Below are 18,442 nucleotides of genomic sequence, written 5' to 3'. Positions count from 1 at the left end.
ACGTGTAATGTCTGTCTCCCGGATCATCTGGTTCATGTACAATTACTCTCTCTCACACGTGTATTCTGTGTTTCCCGGACTGTCCGGGTCATGCACAATTACTCTCTCACGTGTATTCTGTGATTCCCGGAACGTCCTGTTCATGTACAATTACTCTCTCTCTCACGTGTATTCTGTGTCTCCCGGTCCGTCCAGTTCATGTACAAATGCTCTCTCTCACACGTGTACTGTCTGACTACCGGACCGTCCTGTTAATGTACAATTACTCTCTCTCACACGTGTACTGTCTGACTCCCAGACCGTCCAGGCCATGTACAATTACTCTCTCTCACAGGTGTACTGTCTGACTCCCGGACCGTCCGGGTCATGTACAGTTACTCTCTCTCACACGTGTACTGTCTGACTCCCGGACCGTCCGGGTCATGTACAATTACTCTCACACGCGCGCTGTCTGCCTCCCGGACTGTACGGTTCATGTACAATTACGCACTCACACATGTGTACTATCTGACTTACGGACCGTCGGGGTCATGTACAGTTTCTGTCTATCATACGTGCATTGTCTGACTCCCGGAGCATCCGGTTCATGTACAATTACTCTCTCTCACACGTGTACTGTCTGACTCCCGGACCATCCAGTTCATGTACAATTACTCCCTCTCACACGTGTACTGTCTGACTCCTGGACCGTCCGGGTCATGTACAATTACTCTCTCTCTCACGTGTACTGTCTGACTCCCGGACCATCCTGTTCATGTACAATTACTCTCTCTCACACGTGTACTGTCTGACTCCTGGACCGTCTGGTTCATGTCCAATTACTCTCTCTCACACGTGTATTGTCTGACTCCCGCACCGTCCAGATCATGTACAGTTTCTCTCTCTCGTACGTGTACTGTCTGACTCCCGGACCATCCGGTTCATGTACAATTACTCTCTCTCGTACGTGTACTGTCTGACTCCCGCACCGTCCGGTTCATGTACAATTACTCTCCCACACATGTGTATTCTGTGTTTCCCGGACCGTCCTGTTCATGTACAATTACTCTCTCTCTCACGTGTAATGTCTGTCTCCCGGACCGTCCAGTTCATGTACAATTGCTCTCTCTCACACGTGTACTGTCTGACACCCGGACCGTCCGGTTCATGTATAATTACTCTCTCTGTCACATATACTGTCTGACTCCCGGACCGTCCAGGTCATCTACAATTACTCTCTCTCTCACGTGTACTGCCTGACTCCCGGACCATACGGTTCATGTACAATTACTCTCTCGCACGCGTGTACTGTCTGACTTACGGACCGTCCGGATCATGTACAATTACTCTCTCTCACACGTGTACTGTCTGACTCCCGGACCGTCCAGGTCATGCACCGTTACACTCTCTCTCACGTGTACTGTCTGACTCCTGGACCGTCCGGGTGATATACAATTACTCTGTCTCACACATGTACTGTCTGCATCCCGAAACATCCGGTTCATGTTCAGTTACTCTCTCACACACGTGTACTGTCTGACTCCCGGACCGTCCGGGTCATGTACAATTGCTCTCTCTCACTCGTGTACTATCTGTCTCCTGGACCGTCCGGTTCATGTCCAATTACTCTCTCTCACACGTGTATTGTCTGACTCCCGGACCGTCCGCGTCATGTACAATTAGTCTCTCTCTCACGTGTACTGTCTGACTCCCGGACCGTCCTGTTCATGCACAGTTACTCTTTCTCACACGTGTATTGTCTGACTCCCGGACCGTCCGGGTCATGCACAATTACTCTCTCTCTCACGTGTACTATCTGTCTCCTGGACCGTCCGGTTCATGTCCAATTACTCTCTCTCACACGTGTATTGTCTGACTCCCGGACCGTCCGCGTCATGTACAATTAGTCTCTCTCACACGTGTACTGTCTGACTCCCGGACCATCCGGTTCATGGACAATTACTCTCTCTCACACGTGTACTGTCTGACTCCCGGACCGTCCGTGTCATGTGCAATTACTCTCTCTCTCACGTGTCCTGTCTGTCTCCCGGACCGTCCGCGTCATGTACAATTACGCTCTCTCACATGTGTACTGTCTGACTCCTGGACGGTCCGGTTAATGTACAATTACTCTCTCTAAACACATGTACTGTCTGACTCCCGGACCGTCCGGGTCATGCACAATTACTCTCTCTCACACGTGTACTGTCTGACTCCCGGACCGTCCTGTTCATGTACAATTACTCTCTCTCACACGTGTACTGTCTGACTCCTGGACCGTCCTGTTCATGTACAATTACTCTCTCTCACACGTGTACTGTCTGACTCCTGGACCGTCTGGTTCATGTCCAATTACACTCTCTCACGTGTACTGTCTGACTCCCGGACCGTCCTGTTCATGTACAATTACGCTCTCTCACACGTGTGTTGTCTGACTCCCGCACCGTCCAGATCATGTACAGTTTCTCTCTCTCTCACGTGTACTGTCTGACTCCCGGACCATCCGGTTCATGTACAATTACTCTCTCTCACACGTGTACTGTCTGACTCCCAGACCATCTGGGTCATGTACAATTACTGTCTCTCACGCGTGTACTGTCTGACTCCCGGAACGTCCTGTTCATGTACAATTACTCCCTCTCACACGTGTAATGTCTGTCTCCCGGATCGTCTGGTTCATGTACAATTACTCTCTCTCACACGTGTATTCTGTGTTTCCCGGAACGTCCTGTTCATGTACAATTACTCTCTCTCTCACGTGTATTCTGTGTCTCCCGGTCCGTCCAGTTCATGTACAAATGCTCTCTCTCACACGTGTACTGTCTGACTACCGGACCGTCCTGTTCATGTACAATTACTCTCTCTCACAGGTGTACTGTCTGACTCCCGGACCGTCCGGGTCATGTACAATTACTCTCTCTCACTCGTGTACTGTCTGACTCCGGGACCGTCCGGGTCATGCACAGTTACTCTCTCTCTCACGTGTACTGTCTGACTCCCGGACCGTCCGGGTCATGTACAATTACTCTCACACGCGTGCTGTCTGCCTCCCGGACTGTACGGTTCATGTACAATTACGCACTCACACACGTGTACTATCTGACTTACGGACCGTCGGGGTCATGTACAGTTTCTGTCTATCATACGTGCATTGTCTGACTCCCGGAGCATCCGGTTCATGTACAATTACTCTCTCTCACACGTGTACTGTCTGACTCCCGGACCATCCAGTCCATGTACAATTACTCCCTCTCACACGTGTACTGTCTGACTCCCGGACCATCCTGTTCATGTACAATTACTCTCTCTCACACGTGTACTGTCTGACTCCTGGACCGTCTGGTTCATGTCCAATTACTCTCTCTCACACGTGTATTGTCTGACTCCCGCACCGTCCAGATCATGTACAGTTTCTCTCTCTCGTACGTGTACTGTCTGACTCCCAGACCATCCGGTTCATGTACAATTACTCTCTCTCGTACGTGTACTGTCTGACTCCCGAAACGTCCGGGTCATGTACAATTACTCTCTCTCACACGTGTATTCTGTGTTTCCCGGACTGTCCGGGTCATGCACAATTACTCTCTCTCACACGTGTATTCTGTGTTTCCTGGACCATCCTGTTCATGTACAATGACTCTCTCTCACACGTGTATTCTGTGTTTCCCGGACTGTCCTGTTCATGTACAATTACTCTCTCTCTTTCTCTCTCACGTGTAATGTCTGTCTCCCGGTCTGTCCTGTTCATGTAAAATTACTCTCTCTCACACGTGTATTGTCTGACTCCCAGACCGTCCGGGCCATGTACAATTACTCTCTCTCACACGTGTACTGTCTGACTCCCGGACTGTCCTGTTCATGTACAATGACTCTCTCTCACACGTGTATTCTGTGTTTCCCGGACTGTCCGGGTCATGTACAATTCCTCTCTCTCTCACGTGTATTCTGTGTTTCCCGGACCGTCCTGTTCATGTACAATTACTCTCTCTCTCACGTGTAATGTCTGTCTCCCAGACTGTCCTGTTCATGTACAATTACTCTCTCTCTCACGTGTACTGTCACACTCCCAGACCGTCCTGTTCATGCACAGTTACTCTTTCTCACACGTGTATTGTCTGACTCCCGGACCGTCCGGGTCATGCACAGTTACTCTCTCTCACGTGTACTGTCTGATTCCTGGACCGTCCGGGTCATGTACAATTACTCTCTCTCACACGTGTGCTGTCTGACTCCCGGACCGTCCGGGTCATGTACAATTACTCTCACACGCGTGCTGTCTGCCTCCCGGACTGTACGGTTCATGTACAATTACGCACTCACACACGTGTACTATCTGACTTACGGACCGTCCGTGTCATGCACAGTTACTCTCTCTCTCACGTGTACTGTCTGTCTCCCGGACCGCACGGGTCATGTACAATTACTCCCTCTCACACGTGTACTGTCTGACTCCCGGACCGTCCGGGTCATGTACAATTACTCACTCTCACAGGTGTACCGTCTGTCTCCCGGATCATCTGGGTCATGTACAATTACTCTCTCTCACACGTGTACTGTCTGCCTCCCAGACCGTCCTGTTCATGTACAATTACTCTCTCTCACACGTGTATTCTGTGTTTCCCGGACTGTCCGGGTCATGTACAATTTCTCTCTCTCACACGTGTACTGTCTGACTCCCAGACCGCACGGGTCATGTACAATTACTCCCTCTCACACGTGTACTGTCTGACTCCCGGATCATCTGGGTCATGCACTGTTACTCACTCTCACAGGTGTACCGTCTGTCTCCCGCACCGTCCGGTTCATGTACAATTACTCTCTCTCACACGTGTACTGATGCCTCCCAGACCGTCCTGTTCTTGTACAATTACTCTCTCTCACACGTGTATTCTGTGTTTCCCGGACCGTCCTGTTCATGTACAATGACTCTCTCTCACACGTGTATTCTGTGTTTCCCGGACTGTCCGGGTCATGTACAATTCCTCTCTCTCTCACGTGTATTCTGTGTTTCCCGGACCGTCCTGTTCATGTACAATTACTCTCTCTCTCAAGTGTAATGTCTGACTCCCGGACTGTCCAGTTCATGTACAATTACTCTCTCTCACACGTGTACTGTCTGACTCCCAGACCGTCCGGGTCATACACAGTTACTCTCTCTCTCACGTGTACTGTCTGACTCCCGGACCATCCGGTTCATGTACAATTATTCTCTCTCGCACGTGTACTGTCTGACTCCCGGACCGTCCGGTTCATGCACAATTCCTCTCTCTCACACGTGTACTGTCTGACTCCCGGACCGTCCGCGTCACATACAATTACTCTCTCTCACACGTGTACTGTCTGACTCCCGGTCCGTCCGGGTCATGTACAATTCCTCTCTCTCTCTCATGTGTACTGTCTGACTCCCGCACCGTCTGGTTCATGCACAATTCCTCTCTCTCACACGTGTACTGTCTGACTCCCGGACCGTCCGCGTCAAGTACAATTACTCTCTCTCACACGTGTACTGTCTGACTCCCGGACTATCCAGTGCAGGTACAATTACTCTCTCACACACGTGTATTGTCTGACGCCCGGACCATCCGGTTCATGTACAAATACTCTCTCTCTCACACACGTGTACTGAGGAAGTGAGGAGGCTACAGAAGAATCTAGACAGTTTGGGAGAGTGGTCCAGGAAATGGCTGATGGATTTTAACGTGAGCAAGTGCGAGGTCTTGCATTTTGGCAAAAAGAATAAAAGCATAGACTACTTTCTAAACGGTGAGAAAATTAGTAAAGCCAAAGTACAAAGGGATCTGGGAGTGCTAGTCGAGGATTCTCTGAAGGTAAACATGCAGGTTGAGTCCGTGATTAAGAAAGCGAATGCAATGTTGTCTCTTATCTCAAGAGGGTTGGAATATAAAAGCAGAGATGTGCTACTGAGACTTTATAAAGCTCTGGTTAAGCCCCATTTGGAGTACTGTGTCCAGTTTTGGTCCCCACACCTCAGGAAGGACATACTGGCACTGGAACGTGTCCAGCGGAGATTCACATGGATGATCCCTGGAATGGCAGGTCTAACCTATGAGGAACGGCTGAGGATCCTGGGATTGTATTCATTGGAGTTTAGAAGATTAAGGGGAGACTTAATAGAGACGTACAAGATAATACATGGCTTGGAAAGGGTGGACGCTAGGAAATTGTTTCCGTTAGGCGAGGAGACTAGGACCCGTGGACACAGCCTTAGAATTAGAGGGGGTCAATTCAGAACAGAAATGCGGAGACATTCCTTCAGCCAGAGGGTGATGGGCCTGTGGAATTCATTGCCACGGAGTGCAGTGGAGGCCGGGAAGCTAAATGTCTTCAAGGCAGAGATTGATAGATTCTTGTTGTCTCGAGGAATTAAGGGCTACGGGGAGAACGCTGGTAAGTGGAGTTGAAATGCCCATCAGCCATGATTGAATGGCAGAGTGGACTCGATGGGCCGAATGGCCTTACTTCCACTCCTATGTCTTATGGTCTTATGGTGTACTGTCTGACCCCCGGACCGTCCAGGTCATGTACAGTTTCTCTCTCTCACACGTGTACTGTCTGACTCCCGGACCGTCCGGGTCATATACAATTACTCTCTCTCACACGTGTACTGTCTGACTCCCAGACCGTCCGGGTCATATACAATTACTCTCTCTCACACGTGTGCTGTCTGACTCCCGGACCGTCCGGTTCATGTACAATTACTCTCTCTCACACGTGTACTGTCTGACTCCCGGACCGTCCGGTTCATGTACAATTACTCTCTCTCACACGTGTACTGTCTGACTCCCAGACCGTCCGGGTCATATACAATTACTCTCTCTCACACGTGTGCTGTCTGACTCCCGGACCGTCCGGTTCATGTACAATTACTCTCTCTCACACGTGTACTGTCTGACTGCCGGACCGTCCGGGTCATGTACAATTACTCTCTCTCACACGTGTGCTGTCTGACTCCCGGACCGTCCGGTTCATGTACAATTACTCTCTCTCCCTCACACACTCAGCGTGCTCGTTCATGCCCATCTCTCCCTCTCACAATTATTGTCATCCACTGGCTCTCTCTCTCTCTCTGTTTCTCTCTCCCTGTTACTCACAGTTAGTCTCACACACCTTCTCCCTCATTCCCGCGATCACGCTTTCACACACACTCTCTCACTTACGTCCACACTCTCTCTTACTCCTTCTGTGTTTCTTTTTCGCCCACAAAGACACTCTCAGTCTCACCTCCTCTCTCTCCCTCTTGCTCACACACACGCCGTCATCCTTTCACACTCTCGCCTATTCTTTGTCTCTCGTGCCGTCATATCCATACTCTGTTGTCATGGACTCTCACTCATGTTCTCAAACTTTCTTTCAGACACTGTCCATAATCTCTCACGTGAGCTCTCCCATGATCTCACCCTCTCTCTTACATAATCCCTGTCCGTTGCACACTCTCACTGTCTCATACTCTAATTCACACACCTTCTCTTGCAAACTCACACAGCGTCTCATCTTCTGACACGTTCTCAAACTTGCTCGCACACCCTCGTACTCTCACACATTTCTCCCTCTCGCGTGTTCTCTCTGAGACACGCTCTAGCCATGCTCACAGCGATCCCTTATGTGTGCTCTGCCTTCGTTGTGTGCTCCCTTTTCCACCTCTCATTCTCTCAGCCTGTGTCTCTCCCTCGCCTATACTCTCAGCGTCCCACCCTCCCTCAGACTCTCACACTCATTCTCTCTTACACTCACTTGGACACACTGTCTCTGACAGACTCTGTTGCACACTCAATCTCTCGCACTCTCGCTTTCTCTCGCCCTATCCGGCACTCGCTCGTTCTGTTTCGCGCGCTCTCTCTCTCGCTCCCTCCTGTGCTTGCTTGCTGTCTGCCATGCTGTCTCTCTCTTGCCCTCTCTCACATAAAGAAAGAGATTTGTATGCACATGCATGTACATGCTCTGACTCTGACACGCACATATGTATATCTGCTCTCTCTCTCTCTCTCTCTTTTTATACAGTCCGAGCACCATCCCCGACTCTTAACCTCTCTGCCTGAACTAACAAAGGCCTTTCCCATTTGCCATAACATCGTCACCACATTCCTGCCTGAACCTGAAAACCTTTCATCCCTTGGCTTAACGTGAATCTATCCATCTCTGTCTGAAACAGGTTGGCATGGACGCACTGGAGGCACGGGCTCTGTTTCTGTACTGTACGGTGGCTGTATGAGACTATCTCTGCCAATCACTTGCGGACGAGTTTAGAAGGCTCATGGCCCTCAGAGAGAAGGCGAGATCACCTCACCTCTGATTTAATTGGGTGACCACTGGGTTTTTGAGCAGTGACTCCCAGTTCGAGATTCTGCCCCAAGTGGGAACATCCTGTCCACACCAATCCTACCAAGGACTCCTGTGTTGCAATCCAGTCATCATGGCCCGGTGCCTCTTTGGCCTTCACTCAAAGTATAACCCCGACCTTAGCCTGCTAATCCTTCTCTGAACAAATTTCCATTCTTCAATGAATAAGGTGGTCAGCATTGTGCACAGTATTCCAAATCTGATCCCGCCATCGCCCTCCAGGACGGAAGCAAAACCTTGACTTCTGTCCCCAGTTTCCCTCACAGTAACTGAGACCGTTTTATTCCCTTTTGCTCATTACCAGCAGTGCCTATGTACTAACCTTTTGCAATTCATACACAAGTTTGCGAACACCACAGCTCAGCAATCTCTGACCATTGAGGGCGAATGCTTTTTTTTGGCCTTGGCAAAATAGACCATTTCACATTTTCCCAACTTTGCTCCAGCTTGTCCCAAAATTCCAACTTTTACAAATTCCTGTGCAGCTTCTTATGTTCTCTTCCCAATCTGCGTTCCCTCTTATTGTTGTGTTGTCACATTTGGCAGGCATGCCTTTAGCCCCTTCGTCTGGATCGTTTGGACAGAGCTCTGGTCCAAGCACTGATCCTGTGGCACACCACTTACTACATCTTAGCACGGTGGCTCAGTGGTTAGCACTGCTGCCTCACGGCACCAGGGTCCCAGGTTCGATTCCAGCCTCAGGGCAATTGTCTGTGTGGGGTTTGCACATTCTCCCCGTGTCTGCGTGGGGTTCCTCCCACAGTCCACATATGTGTCGGTCAGGGTGAATTGGCCAGGCTAAGTTGTCCAAAATGTTAGGTACATTAGTCAGAGGGAAATGGGTCTGGGTGGGTTCCTCTTCGGAGGGTCAGTGTGGACTTGTTGGGCCGAAGGGCCTGTTTCCACACTGTAGGGAATCTAATCTAATCTAACATCAGTGGAGGAAGTAAGGACTGCAGATGCTGGAGATCAGAGTCGAGTGTGGTGCTGGAAAAGCACAGCCGGTCAGGCAGCATCCGAGGTGCAGGAGAATCGACGTTTCAGGCATAAGCCCTTCATCAGGAATGAGGCCGATGGACTGGGGCTGAGAGATAAAGAGGACGGGGGTGGAGCGAAGGTAGTGGGGCAAGCGATAGGGAGAAGGTTAGAGGTCGGGGAGGGGTGGAGAAGGGAGGGTCCCAAGGTGGAATATGAGGCGTTCCTCCTCCAGGCGTCAGGTGGTGATGGTTTGCTGGTGGAGGAGGTCCAGGACCTGCAGAGTGGGAAGGGCAGTTGATGCCTTGGGACCCTGCAACCACACAGGAGCAATTTGGATTTCACCAGCTTCCTCATTTCCTCTCCGGCCCAAGCCTCAAACTCAGAACCGCACTCCAGACACATCCATCAATCCCCTCACCCCGACCCACTTCATATCACAGCCATTAACAACGCGCTAATCCCAATTTCCTGTCATTGTCCCGTATCACAGCCATTAACGACGCACTAATCCCAATTTCCTGCGATTGTCCCTTATCACAGCCATTAACGACATGCTAATCCCAATTTCCTGCACTTGTCCCGTATCACAGCCATTAACGACATGCTAATCCCAATTTCCTGCACTTGTCCCGTATCACAGCCATTAACGACATGCTAATCCCAATTTCCTGCACTTGTCCCGTATCACAGCCATTAACGACATGCTAATCCCAATTTCCTGCACTTGTCCCGTATCACAGCCATCAATGACCTGTCAACAGCGTCTGTGACCAAGAGAGAGAGAGGAACCAGGAGGTGTGAAACTGAACCAAATCCAAGAACGTGAAGGGACTGTGTGTGGTGTGTGTGTGTGTGTGTGTGTCTGTGGTGTGTGTGTGTCTGTGGTGTGTGTGTGTCTGTGGTGTGTGTGTGTGGTGTGTGTGTGTGTGTGGGGTGCGTCTGTGTGGTGTGGTGTGTGTGGTGTGTGTGTGTGTGGTGTGGTGTGTGTGGTGTGTGTGTGGTGTGTGTGTGTGGAATTAGAGCATAGAACATTACAGCACAGTACAGGCCCTTCGGCCCTCGGTGTTGCTCTGTCCTGTCATACTAATCTGAAGCCCATCCCACCTACACTATTCCATGTACGCCCATATGCCTGTCCAATGACGACTTAAATGCACTTAAACTTGGCGAATCTACTACCGATGCAGGCAAAGCATTCCATACCCTTACTACTGTCTGAGTAAAGAAACTACCTCTGACATCTGTCTCATACCTATCTCCCCTCACTTTAAAGTTATGTCCCCTCGTGTTTGCCGTCCCCATACTTAGAAAAAGGCTCTCCCTGTCCACCCTATCTAACCCTCTGATTATCTTGTATGTCTCTATTAAGTCACCTCTCAACTTTGTTCTCTCTGAGGAGAACAGCCTCAAGGCCCTCAGCCTTTCCTCGTAAGACCTTCCCTCCATACCAGGCAACATCCTAGTAAATCTCCTCTAAGCCCTTTCCAAAGCTTCCACATCTTTCTTATAATGCGATGACCAGAACTGTACACAATCGCTGCACCAGAGATTTGTACAGCTGCAGCATAACCTCCTGGTTCCGGAACTCAATCCCTCTATTAATAAAGGCTAAAACACTGTATGCCGCCTTAACAACCCTGGGTGGCAACTTTTAAGGATCTGTGTACCTGGACACCGAGATCTCTCTGCTCAACTACACTACCAAGAATCTTACCATTAGCCCAGTACTTTGCATTCCGGTTAATCCGTCCAAAGTGAATCACCTCACACTTGTCCACATTAAATTCCATTTGCCACCTCTCAGCCCGGCTCTGCATCCTATCTACGTCTCTCTGCAACCTACTACATCCTTCGTCACTATCCACAACTCCACCGACCTTAGTGTTGTCCACAAATTTACTAACCCACCCTTCTAAGCCCTCATCCAGGTCATTTATAAAAATGGCGAACAGCAGTGGACCCAACACCAACCGTTGCGGTACGCTGCTAGTAACTGGACACCAAGATGAACATGTTCCATCAACTACAACCCTCTGTTTTCTTTCAGTAAGCCAATTCCTGATCCAAACTGCTATGTCTCCCACAATCCCATTCCTCTGCATTTTGTATAACAGCCTACTGTGGGGAACCTTATTGAATGCCTTGCTGAAATCCATATACACCACATCAACCGGTTTACTCTCGTCTACCGGTTTGGTCACTTAGACAAAAAACTCAATAAGATTCGTTAGGCATGACCTACCCTTCACAAAACCATGCTGACTGTCCCTGATCAGATTATTCTTTTCTAGATAGGATTTATAACCATCTCTTAAATACTTTTCCAACACTTTACCAACAATTGGTCCCCGTCCAAGAGTTAGAGAGAATTCCACACAATTGAGTGTGTGGAACTGAAGCCACTCAGAGGGAGGGGGAGAGAGAGAGAGAAGTGGGAGTTCGCCTGAACCCAGATCGAGAGAAAGAGAGAGAGATGTCAACCAGAGAGTTTAGAACCAAACCTGTCCGAGAAACGGACGGAAAGTATGGAGTCAGTCAGTGAGGAATTCATCCCTGGGTCAGAGAGCGCGAGGGAGAGACTGGAAGGTGAGATTCTGCCATGAGCCCAATCTGAGAGAAAGAGAGCGACCAGCAAGTGTGGAACTGGACCCCGATCCAAGAGAGAGAAAGAGAAAGTGTAACCTGCGAGTGTGGAACTGGACCCCGGTCCGAGAGGCAGAGGTTAACTAGCGAATGGGAGGCTCCATCCAGTCCGGGAAAGGCTGGGGAGGAGCACGGAACTGTTCTCCCTCCGAGAGAGAGAAGAAACTGGAAAACAAGCTCCTGCGAGTGAATGAGGGAGAGCGGGGAGCCGGAATTCTGTCCGAGAGAGGAGCTGCAGGAACCTCATGCTTCCTGTGTGCTCTGTCTTTCTCCCTCTCTGTCCCTCGCTCTCTGTCCCTCCCTCTCCCTCTCCATCTCTCTCTTTCTCTCTCTCCCCTTCCCTGGCTGGGTTCAGGTTAGCCTGGGAGTATGGTTCTTTGGTAATCCGGCGAGGCCATGGTTGAGTCTGGTTTTGGTGGTGGGCAGGGTAACCATTTGGAGCCTTTGGCTGTGGGAGGGCCGTGGCTGTGCCTTCACGGTAACGCCTCTCTGTGTCCGTTCCTTCCGCAGGGCGCCGGGGCGTGGGAAGGTGGAGAAGAGCAAGACGGCGCAGGTGTCTCCACGCCCCGAGGCCGGCAACTGCCCGTTGGACTCTGCGCGGCCGGTCTTCCCCCGCTCCCTGAAGGCCGGCGAGGGCTTTGTCTGCGCCGTCTGTGGGAAGCGGTTCAAGACCCTGGTGTGGATGGAGAAGCACCGGGACACGCACACGCGGGGCCGGGTCTTCCAGTGCTCGGACTGCGGCAAGAGCTTCAACCAGCTGCACAGCCTGAGGAACCACTGTAACCTGCACAGCCACGAGAAACCGTACACGTGCTCCATCTGTGACCGCACCTTCAGCGGCTCCGACAGCCTCATGATGCACAAGTGCGCCGACGCCGGCGAGCAGCCCTACAAGTGCGGAGTCTGCGGCAAGGGCTTCAGCTACCCGTCCAAGCTGGAGACCCACTGGCGCAGCCACACCGGCGAGCGGCCCTTCAGCTGCTCGGTGTGCGGCAAGCGATTCACCCAGACGTCCAACCTGCTCACCCACCAGCGCATCCACTCGGGCGAGCGGCCCTTCACCTGCTCCGTGTGCGGCAAGGGCTTCACCGGCTCGTCCAACCTGCAGATCCACCAGCGCACGCACACCGGCGAGCGGCCCTTCAACTGCACGCTGTGCGGCAAGGAGTTCACCCAGGCATCCAGCCTGCTCACCCACCAGCGCATCCACACCGGCGAGCGGCCCTTCACCTGCTCCATGTGCGGCAAGGGCTTCACCCGCAGCTCCCACCTGCTCACCCACCAGCGCATCCACACCGGTGAGCGGCCCTTCACCTGTGCCGTCTGCGGCAAGGGCTTCACCCGCAGCTCCCACCTGGTCACCCACCGGCGGGTGCACACCGACGCCCGGCCCTTCAAGTGCCCCGACTGCGGCAAGACCTTCAAGGGCTCGGAGGAGCTGGTCAAGCACCAGCGGGTGCACACGGACGAGCGGCCGTGCGGCTGCCCGCTCTGCGGCAAGCGCTTCCGGCAGCTCTCGCACCTGCTGACCCACCAGCGGGTCCACACCGGCGAGCGGCCCTTCATCTGCCCCGTCTGCAACAAAGAGTTCACCCAGTCCTCCCACCTGCTGCGGCACCAGCGGCTGCACGCCAGTGGCCAGAGGCCCTTCATCTGCTCCGCCTGCGGCAAGGGCTTCGCCCAGTGGCCAGAGCTGCTGGCCCACCAGTGCGCGGTGCCCGGCCAAGCACAGCAAGCTGCCGACCCCGTGGTCTACGTGCAGTTCCAGGTGTAGAGAGAGAGAGAGAGAGAGGCTGCACCCCACCCCTCCCCTCCTGACCTCCTACCTCTGGATCCCCTCCCCACTTGGTCACCGCGCGCCAGGGAGACGGGGGACATCGGGCACTCACTTGCTATCCCGGCACGCTGCCCTTCCTGCAGCAATGCCGCCAGCTCCCCACCCCGGCTTGCTGTGGGGGGGGGTGGCACAGACAACGCCAGGGGAGGGAGGGCTGGGCCCGAGAGTGCCCTCTGCGGGAGGCGTGTGAGGTAGAGCGCTGTGGTGGGCACTGCTGAGTGCCAGGGAGCCCCAGAGCAATGGCGGCTCCGCCTGGGCACCTTCCCCTTTTTCTCCCTTCCCCGTGTCCCCTTCCCCCCCCAGTGCCATCCACCCAAGGGAGGGCATAAAGGGGGCTGGGGAGATGGGTGCATCCTCAGAGAAGAGTGGGTCAACGCTGGAGGGAGGTGAGGAAGAGTGCGGCTGGGGCGGGGAAGGGGCTGCTGGAGCTCAAAACCAGAGGATTGGGAAGGTCAGTCCCAGTGCGCCAGCGCTCTACAAGACCTGGGATCTTTCCCCGACTCTCCGTCGTCGCTGGTGATGGCGGCGTCCTGGTCGGGTGGGTGCAGAGATGGAAAGGCAGCGCTGTGAAGGGAGAGGAGGTCCACTGGAGGGAGAGCGGACCGGTTCCTGCTGCATGAGGGACAGTTACCACAGCTCCAATCTGTCTTCCTCGGCCGTGCACAGCGCTTACTGTCCCCCCTTTCAATGGTAACCAGAGCAGGTGAACAAAGGGCTGGCTGTGACTGACCGAAGGAGCTGATGTTTGAGTGCTGGTGTTGGGATGTTGTGTAGTTTGCAACGAATCCCCGTGGGAGCAAGGCACCCTCCTCGTACAGAAGGCCCCTACCCACCAGCGAGGGGTGCGTGTGCGTGCACACACCGACATGCACACACCGAAGGTGACCCGTGCATGCCCGCCCTCCGGGTTACCAGTGTTGATTGTGGTGGGGTCTGAAAGGACAAACTCCCCCGCTGATGTCAACAAACTCACCACCCAGCCAACCCCATCTGCTGGGGTACCAGGCTGTGTCTGCCGGTAAGTGTGGGTGGTCCCACAGGACACAGGGTGGTGGGGGGGAAACAGCAGCTGCCATTAACAACACACAACTCGCGAGGAAGAAGGGGACATAAGAGAGGGCGCTGAGGCTGACAGACTGGGGAGACGAAGAGGTGGAGGAGGGCGCCGAGGGAGACACACTGACGTGTATATAGACAGGGTGCCGGGAGGAGAGACTGAAGTGTGCACAGAGAGGGCACGAGGGGAGAGAAACTGGAGAGGGGGCCGAGGGAGAGAGACTGAAGTATACACGGAAAGGGCGCTGAGGGAAAGAGACTGGAGAGGGGGCCGAGGGAGAGAGACTGAAGTGTACACAGGGAGGGGGAGAGGCTGCCGAGGGAGAGAGACTGATGTGTGCACAGAGAGGGCACTGAGGGAGTCAGACTGAAGTGTGCACAGAGAGGGGGAGAGGACGCCAACGGAGAGAGACTGAAATGTACACAGAGAGGGGGCCGAGGGGGAGAGAGGCTGAAGTGTACACAGAGAGGGCACCGAGGGGGAGAGACTGTGTGTACGCAGAGAGGGAGAGAGGCTGAAGTGTACACAGAGAGGGCACCGAGGGGGAGAGACTGTGTGTACGCAGAGAGGCTGAAGTGTACACAGAAGGGGGCGCCAAGGGGGAGAGAGGCTGAAGTGTACACAGAGAGGGAGAGAGACTGAAGTGTACATACAGAGGGCGCCGAGGGGGAGAGAGGCTGAAGTGTACACAGAGAGGGAGAGAGACTGAAGTGTACACAGAGAGGACGCCGAGGGAGAGAGACTGGAGAGGGTGCCAAGGGAGAGAGGCTGAAGTGTACTTAGAGAGGGGGAGAGAGACTGAAGTGTACACAGAGAGCGCCGAGGGAGAGAGACTGAAGTGTACACAGAGAGGACGCCGAGGGAGAGAGACTGGAGAGGGTGCCAAGGGAGAGAGGCTGAAGTGTACTTAGAGAGGGGGAGAGAGACTGAAGTGTACACAGAGAGCGCCGAGGGAGAGAGACTGAAGTGTACACAGGGAGGGGAAGAGGCTGCCGAGGGAGAGAGACTGATGTGTGCACAAAGAGGGCACTGAGGGAGAGAGACTGAAGTGTACGCAGGGAGAAGAGGAGAGGCGGTTGCTAAAGGTGAGAGACATGTGAACCCAGTGGAACGTAGAGGAGCCCCTGAGCGTTTTGGATCACGAGACGTGACTGTTGGACTCACCTGCAAGTGTCCAACTCCAGAAAGCTGAGCGGCGGTCAGAGATTTGGAGAATCACCAGGAACAAGCATTTGTGCTGCCAGGTTGAAGAAGGGGGAGGTGTCTGTTACCCCCCGACCGACCAGAGAGATCAGCGGGAGGGAGGCTGCGATCTCTGAAACACTCCTTGCGAAAAGCATCTGTTGACCAGTCAGGAGGATGGATGGAGAGCGAGGCCTTCGGGCTAGTATATCTTATTGTAGGTGAATAGGCCGATGGAGCTGAGAAAGGGGGATAGTTAGCTGCAGTCAGCGAAAGCAGTGTAGGTTATATAGTGAACACACTGTGGGCCCATGTTAGACATCGGCTGATGAACATTGAACAGGGAAGGAGAGAACAAACGGAAAGTCGCCCATGGCAGTGGGAACATCAGTATGTTCGGAATACACTTGGGGACAAGCTAATACACGGACCAAAGGGCACATGCAAAGTGGGGTGGCCTCATCTGTGGAAAGTCTCTGATTTTTGTTCTTAAAAGCCTGGGGCTATCGGGAGGGGGCTGGGAGGAGAGAACCAAACAAACAAAAAACACGCCGGGCAGGGGAACAATGTTTGGGTGAGATTCCCATGATCTCCTGATGAGAAAAGGCACACTTGACCAGGTGCCAGCCAGGGGTGCTGTATACAACCAGACACTGCTACAGGTCCAAGAAGGGATCTCCAACTGGCATCATCCCATCAGCTCATCTAACATCTCCTGTCCAGGCTCGGATCTCTCTCTCTGTGGAAATCTGACTAGTCTTTGGTTGTTTGATATTCAGTGCTGAGAGTTCACTCAATTTGAACATTTCATGTACTCTCGATCACTATCCTATTTGTAAGTATCTAGACATATAGATGGCTTGTACTTTCTGTCTGTCCAATAAAAGCCGACACATTGATTTATCTTGGAGTTTGGAACTTGGACAATGTGGGTCAATTTTGCCGAATTGGGGGGGGGGGGTCACGCTGTGGGTGTTCTGAGGATGGCCAGAGCGGTTAGACACCAGTCAGGAGTGGCTGGGGAATAGCGACTGTATCACAGAGCCATGGAGTTTCTGTTACAGTACAGAAACTCTACAGGCCCTACAGCCCATTCTGTCCATGCCATAGATCCATACAGCCGAAATAGCACTTTGGCCCACAACTCTCTGCACTTGTCCCATTTCCCTGAATGTAATGATATTTGAAGTACTCCTCCAGATATTTCCTAAAGATTTTAAGGTCGCCAGCCACCATCCTGTGCATTCCAGATTCCTATCATGGTTTTTTTTTTCCTCTCTGAATCTCCTTTCCTTTATCCTCAAACATTACGATGGCTCAGTGGTTAGCACTGCTGCCTGATGGCGCCAGGGACCCGGGTTCGAATCCAGCCACAGGCAACTGTCTGTGTGGAGTTTGCACATTCTCCCCCGTGTCTGTGTGGGTTTCCTCCCACGATCCAAAGATAGGATGAATTGGCCATGCTAAATTGCCCATAGTGTTCAGGGATGTGTAGGTTAGGTGCATTAGTCAGGGGGAAATATGTAGAGTAATATGGGTCTGGGTGGGTTACTCTTCAGAGGGTTGGTGTGGACATGTTGGGCTGAAGGGCCTGTTTCCACGCTGTAGTTTTCAAAGAATCCCTATGTCCTTTTGTAATTGACCCTTCAACCAAGGGGTACAGCTGCTCTCTATTCACCCTGTCCATGCCCCTCAATCTTCCCTACCTGAAGCATTAGCTGTTAGTCTTCTGTCCTCTTAAGAAGGCAACCCAATGTCGGGTGTCAAACATCCATACATTCTGATTCCCATTTTTCAGCACTTAGCCCCCATGGCCTGGCATGTTGTATTGCTTTGAGTGTTCATATCTTACGGAGTCCCATATCTAGCACCCTTTAAGGCAGAGAATTCCACATGCCCCACCACTCAGTGTGGGTGAGAAACGGTTTCCACAGAACCCTTTTAATCCTCTGGTTTGTTGCCTTGAAACTGCACCCCGGTGGTTATTGGTGTGTCTACTGAGGGGAGAGGGTTCTGCCTACATACCCCGTCAGTGGCCCCTTGTACACCTCAATCATATCTCCCCTCAGCATTTCTGCTCGAGGGAAAACAACCCCAGCCTTGTCCATTCTGTCTTCATAGCTGAACTGCTCCATCCCAGGGCAACATCCTGATCAATCATCCTGTGCCATAACCTCTTTCCTCCAAGGTGGTGACAGGAACAGTACCTGGTACTCCACCTGTGGCCTGACTGGTATTCTATGCAGTCGAGTGTGTGGTGCTGGAAAAGCACAGCAGATCAGGAAACATCCAAGGAGCAGGAGAGTCGGCGTTTCGGGCAAAATTGCCTCTCAGATGCTGCCTGACCTGCTGTGCTTTTCCAGCACCATACCTGCAGTCCTCACTTTCGCCTCAGACTATATGCAGCC

At 52.5% G+C, this 18,442-nt stretch overlaps 1 protein-coding gene across 2 annotated transcripts in view; it reads left to right on the top strand.

The window, feature by feature from the left end:
* LOC132828732 (zinc finger protein 436-like) overlaps positions 1-16,921 on the top strand; it is a 68,535-nt gene extending 51,614 nt beyond the window's left edge. For both annotated transcript variants that reach the window (XM_060845853.1, XM_060845852.1), the window contains one exon: positions 12,469-16,921. In XM_060845853.1, the coding sequence (XP_060701836.1) occupies positions 12,469-13,732 (1,264 nt within the window). In that variant the 3' untranslated portion in view covers positions 13,733-16,921. The remainder of the gene's footprint in view (positions 1-12,468) is intronic.
* Positions 16,922-18,442: the final 1,521 nt, after the last annotated feature.

Source organism: Hemiscyllium ocellatum, chromosome 27 (assembly GCF_020745735.1).
Source record: "Hemiscyllium ocellatum isolate sHemOce1 chromosome 27, sHemOce1.pat.X.cur, whole genome shotgun sequence".
In the NCBI taxonomy this organism is placed as follows: Eukaryota; Metazoa; Chordata; class Chondrichthyes; order Orectolobiformes; family Hemiscylliidae; genus Hemiscyllium; species Hemiscyllium ocellatum.
The sequence above is the reverse complement of the archived record's forward strand: the minus strand, read 5'-3'. Positions and strand labels throughout refer to the sequence as shown.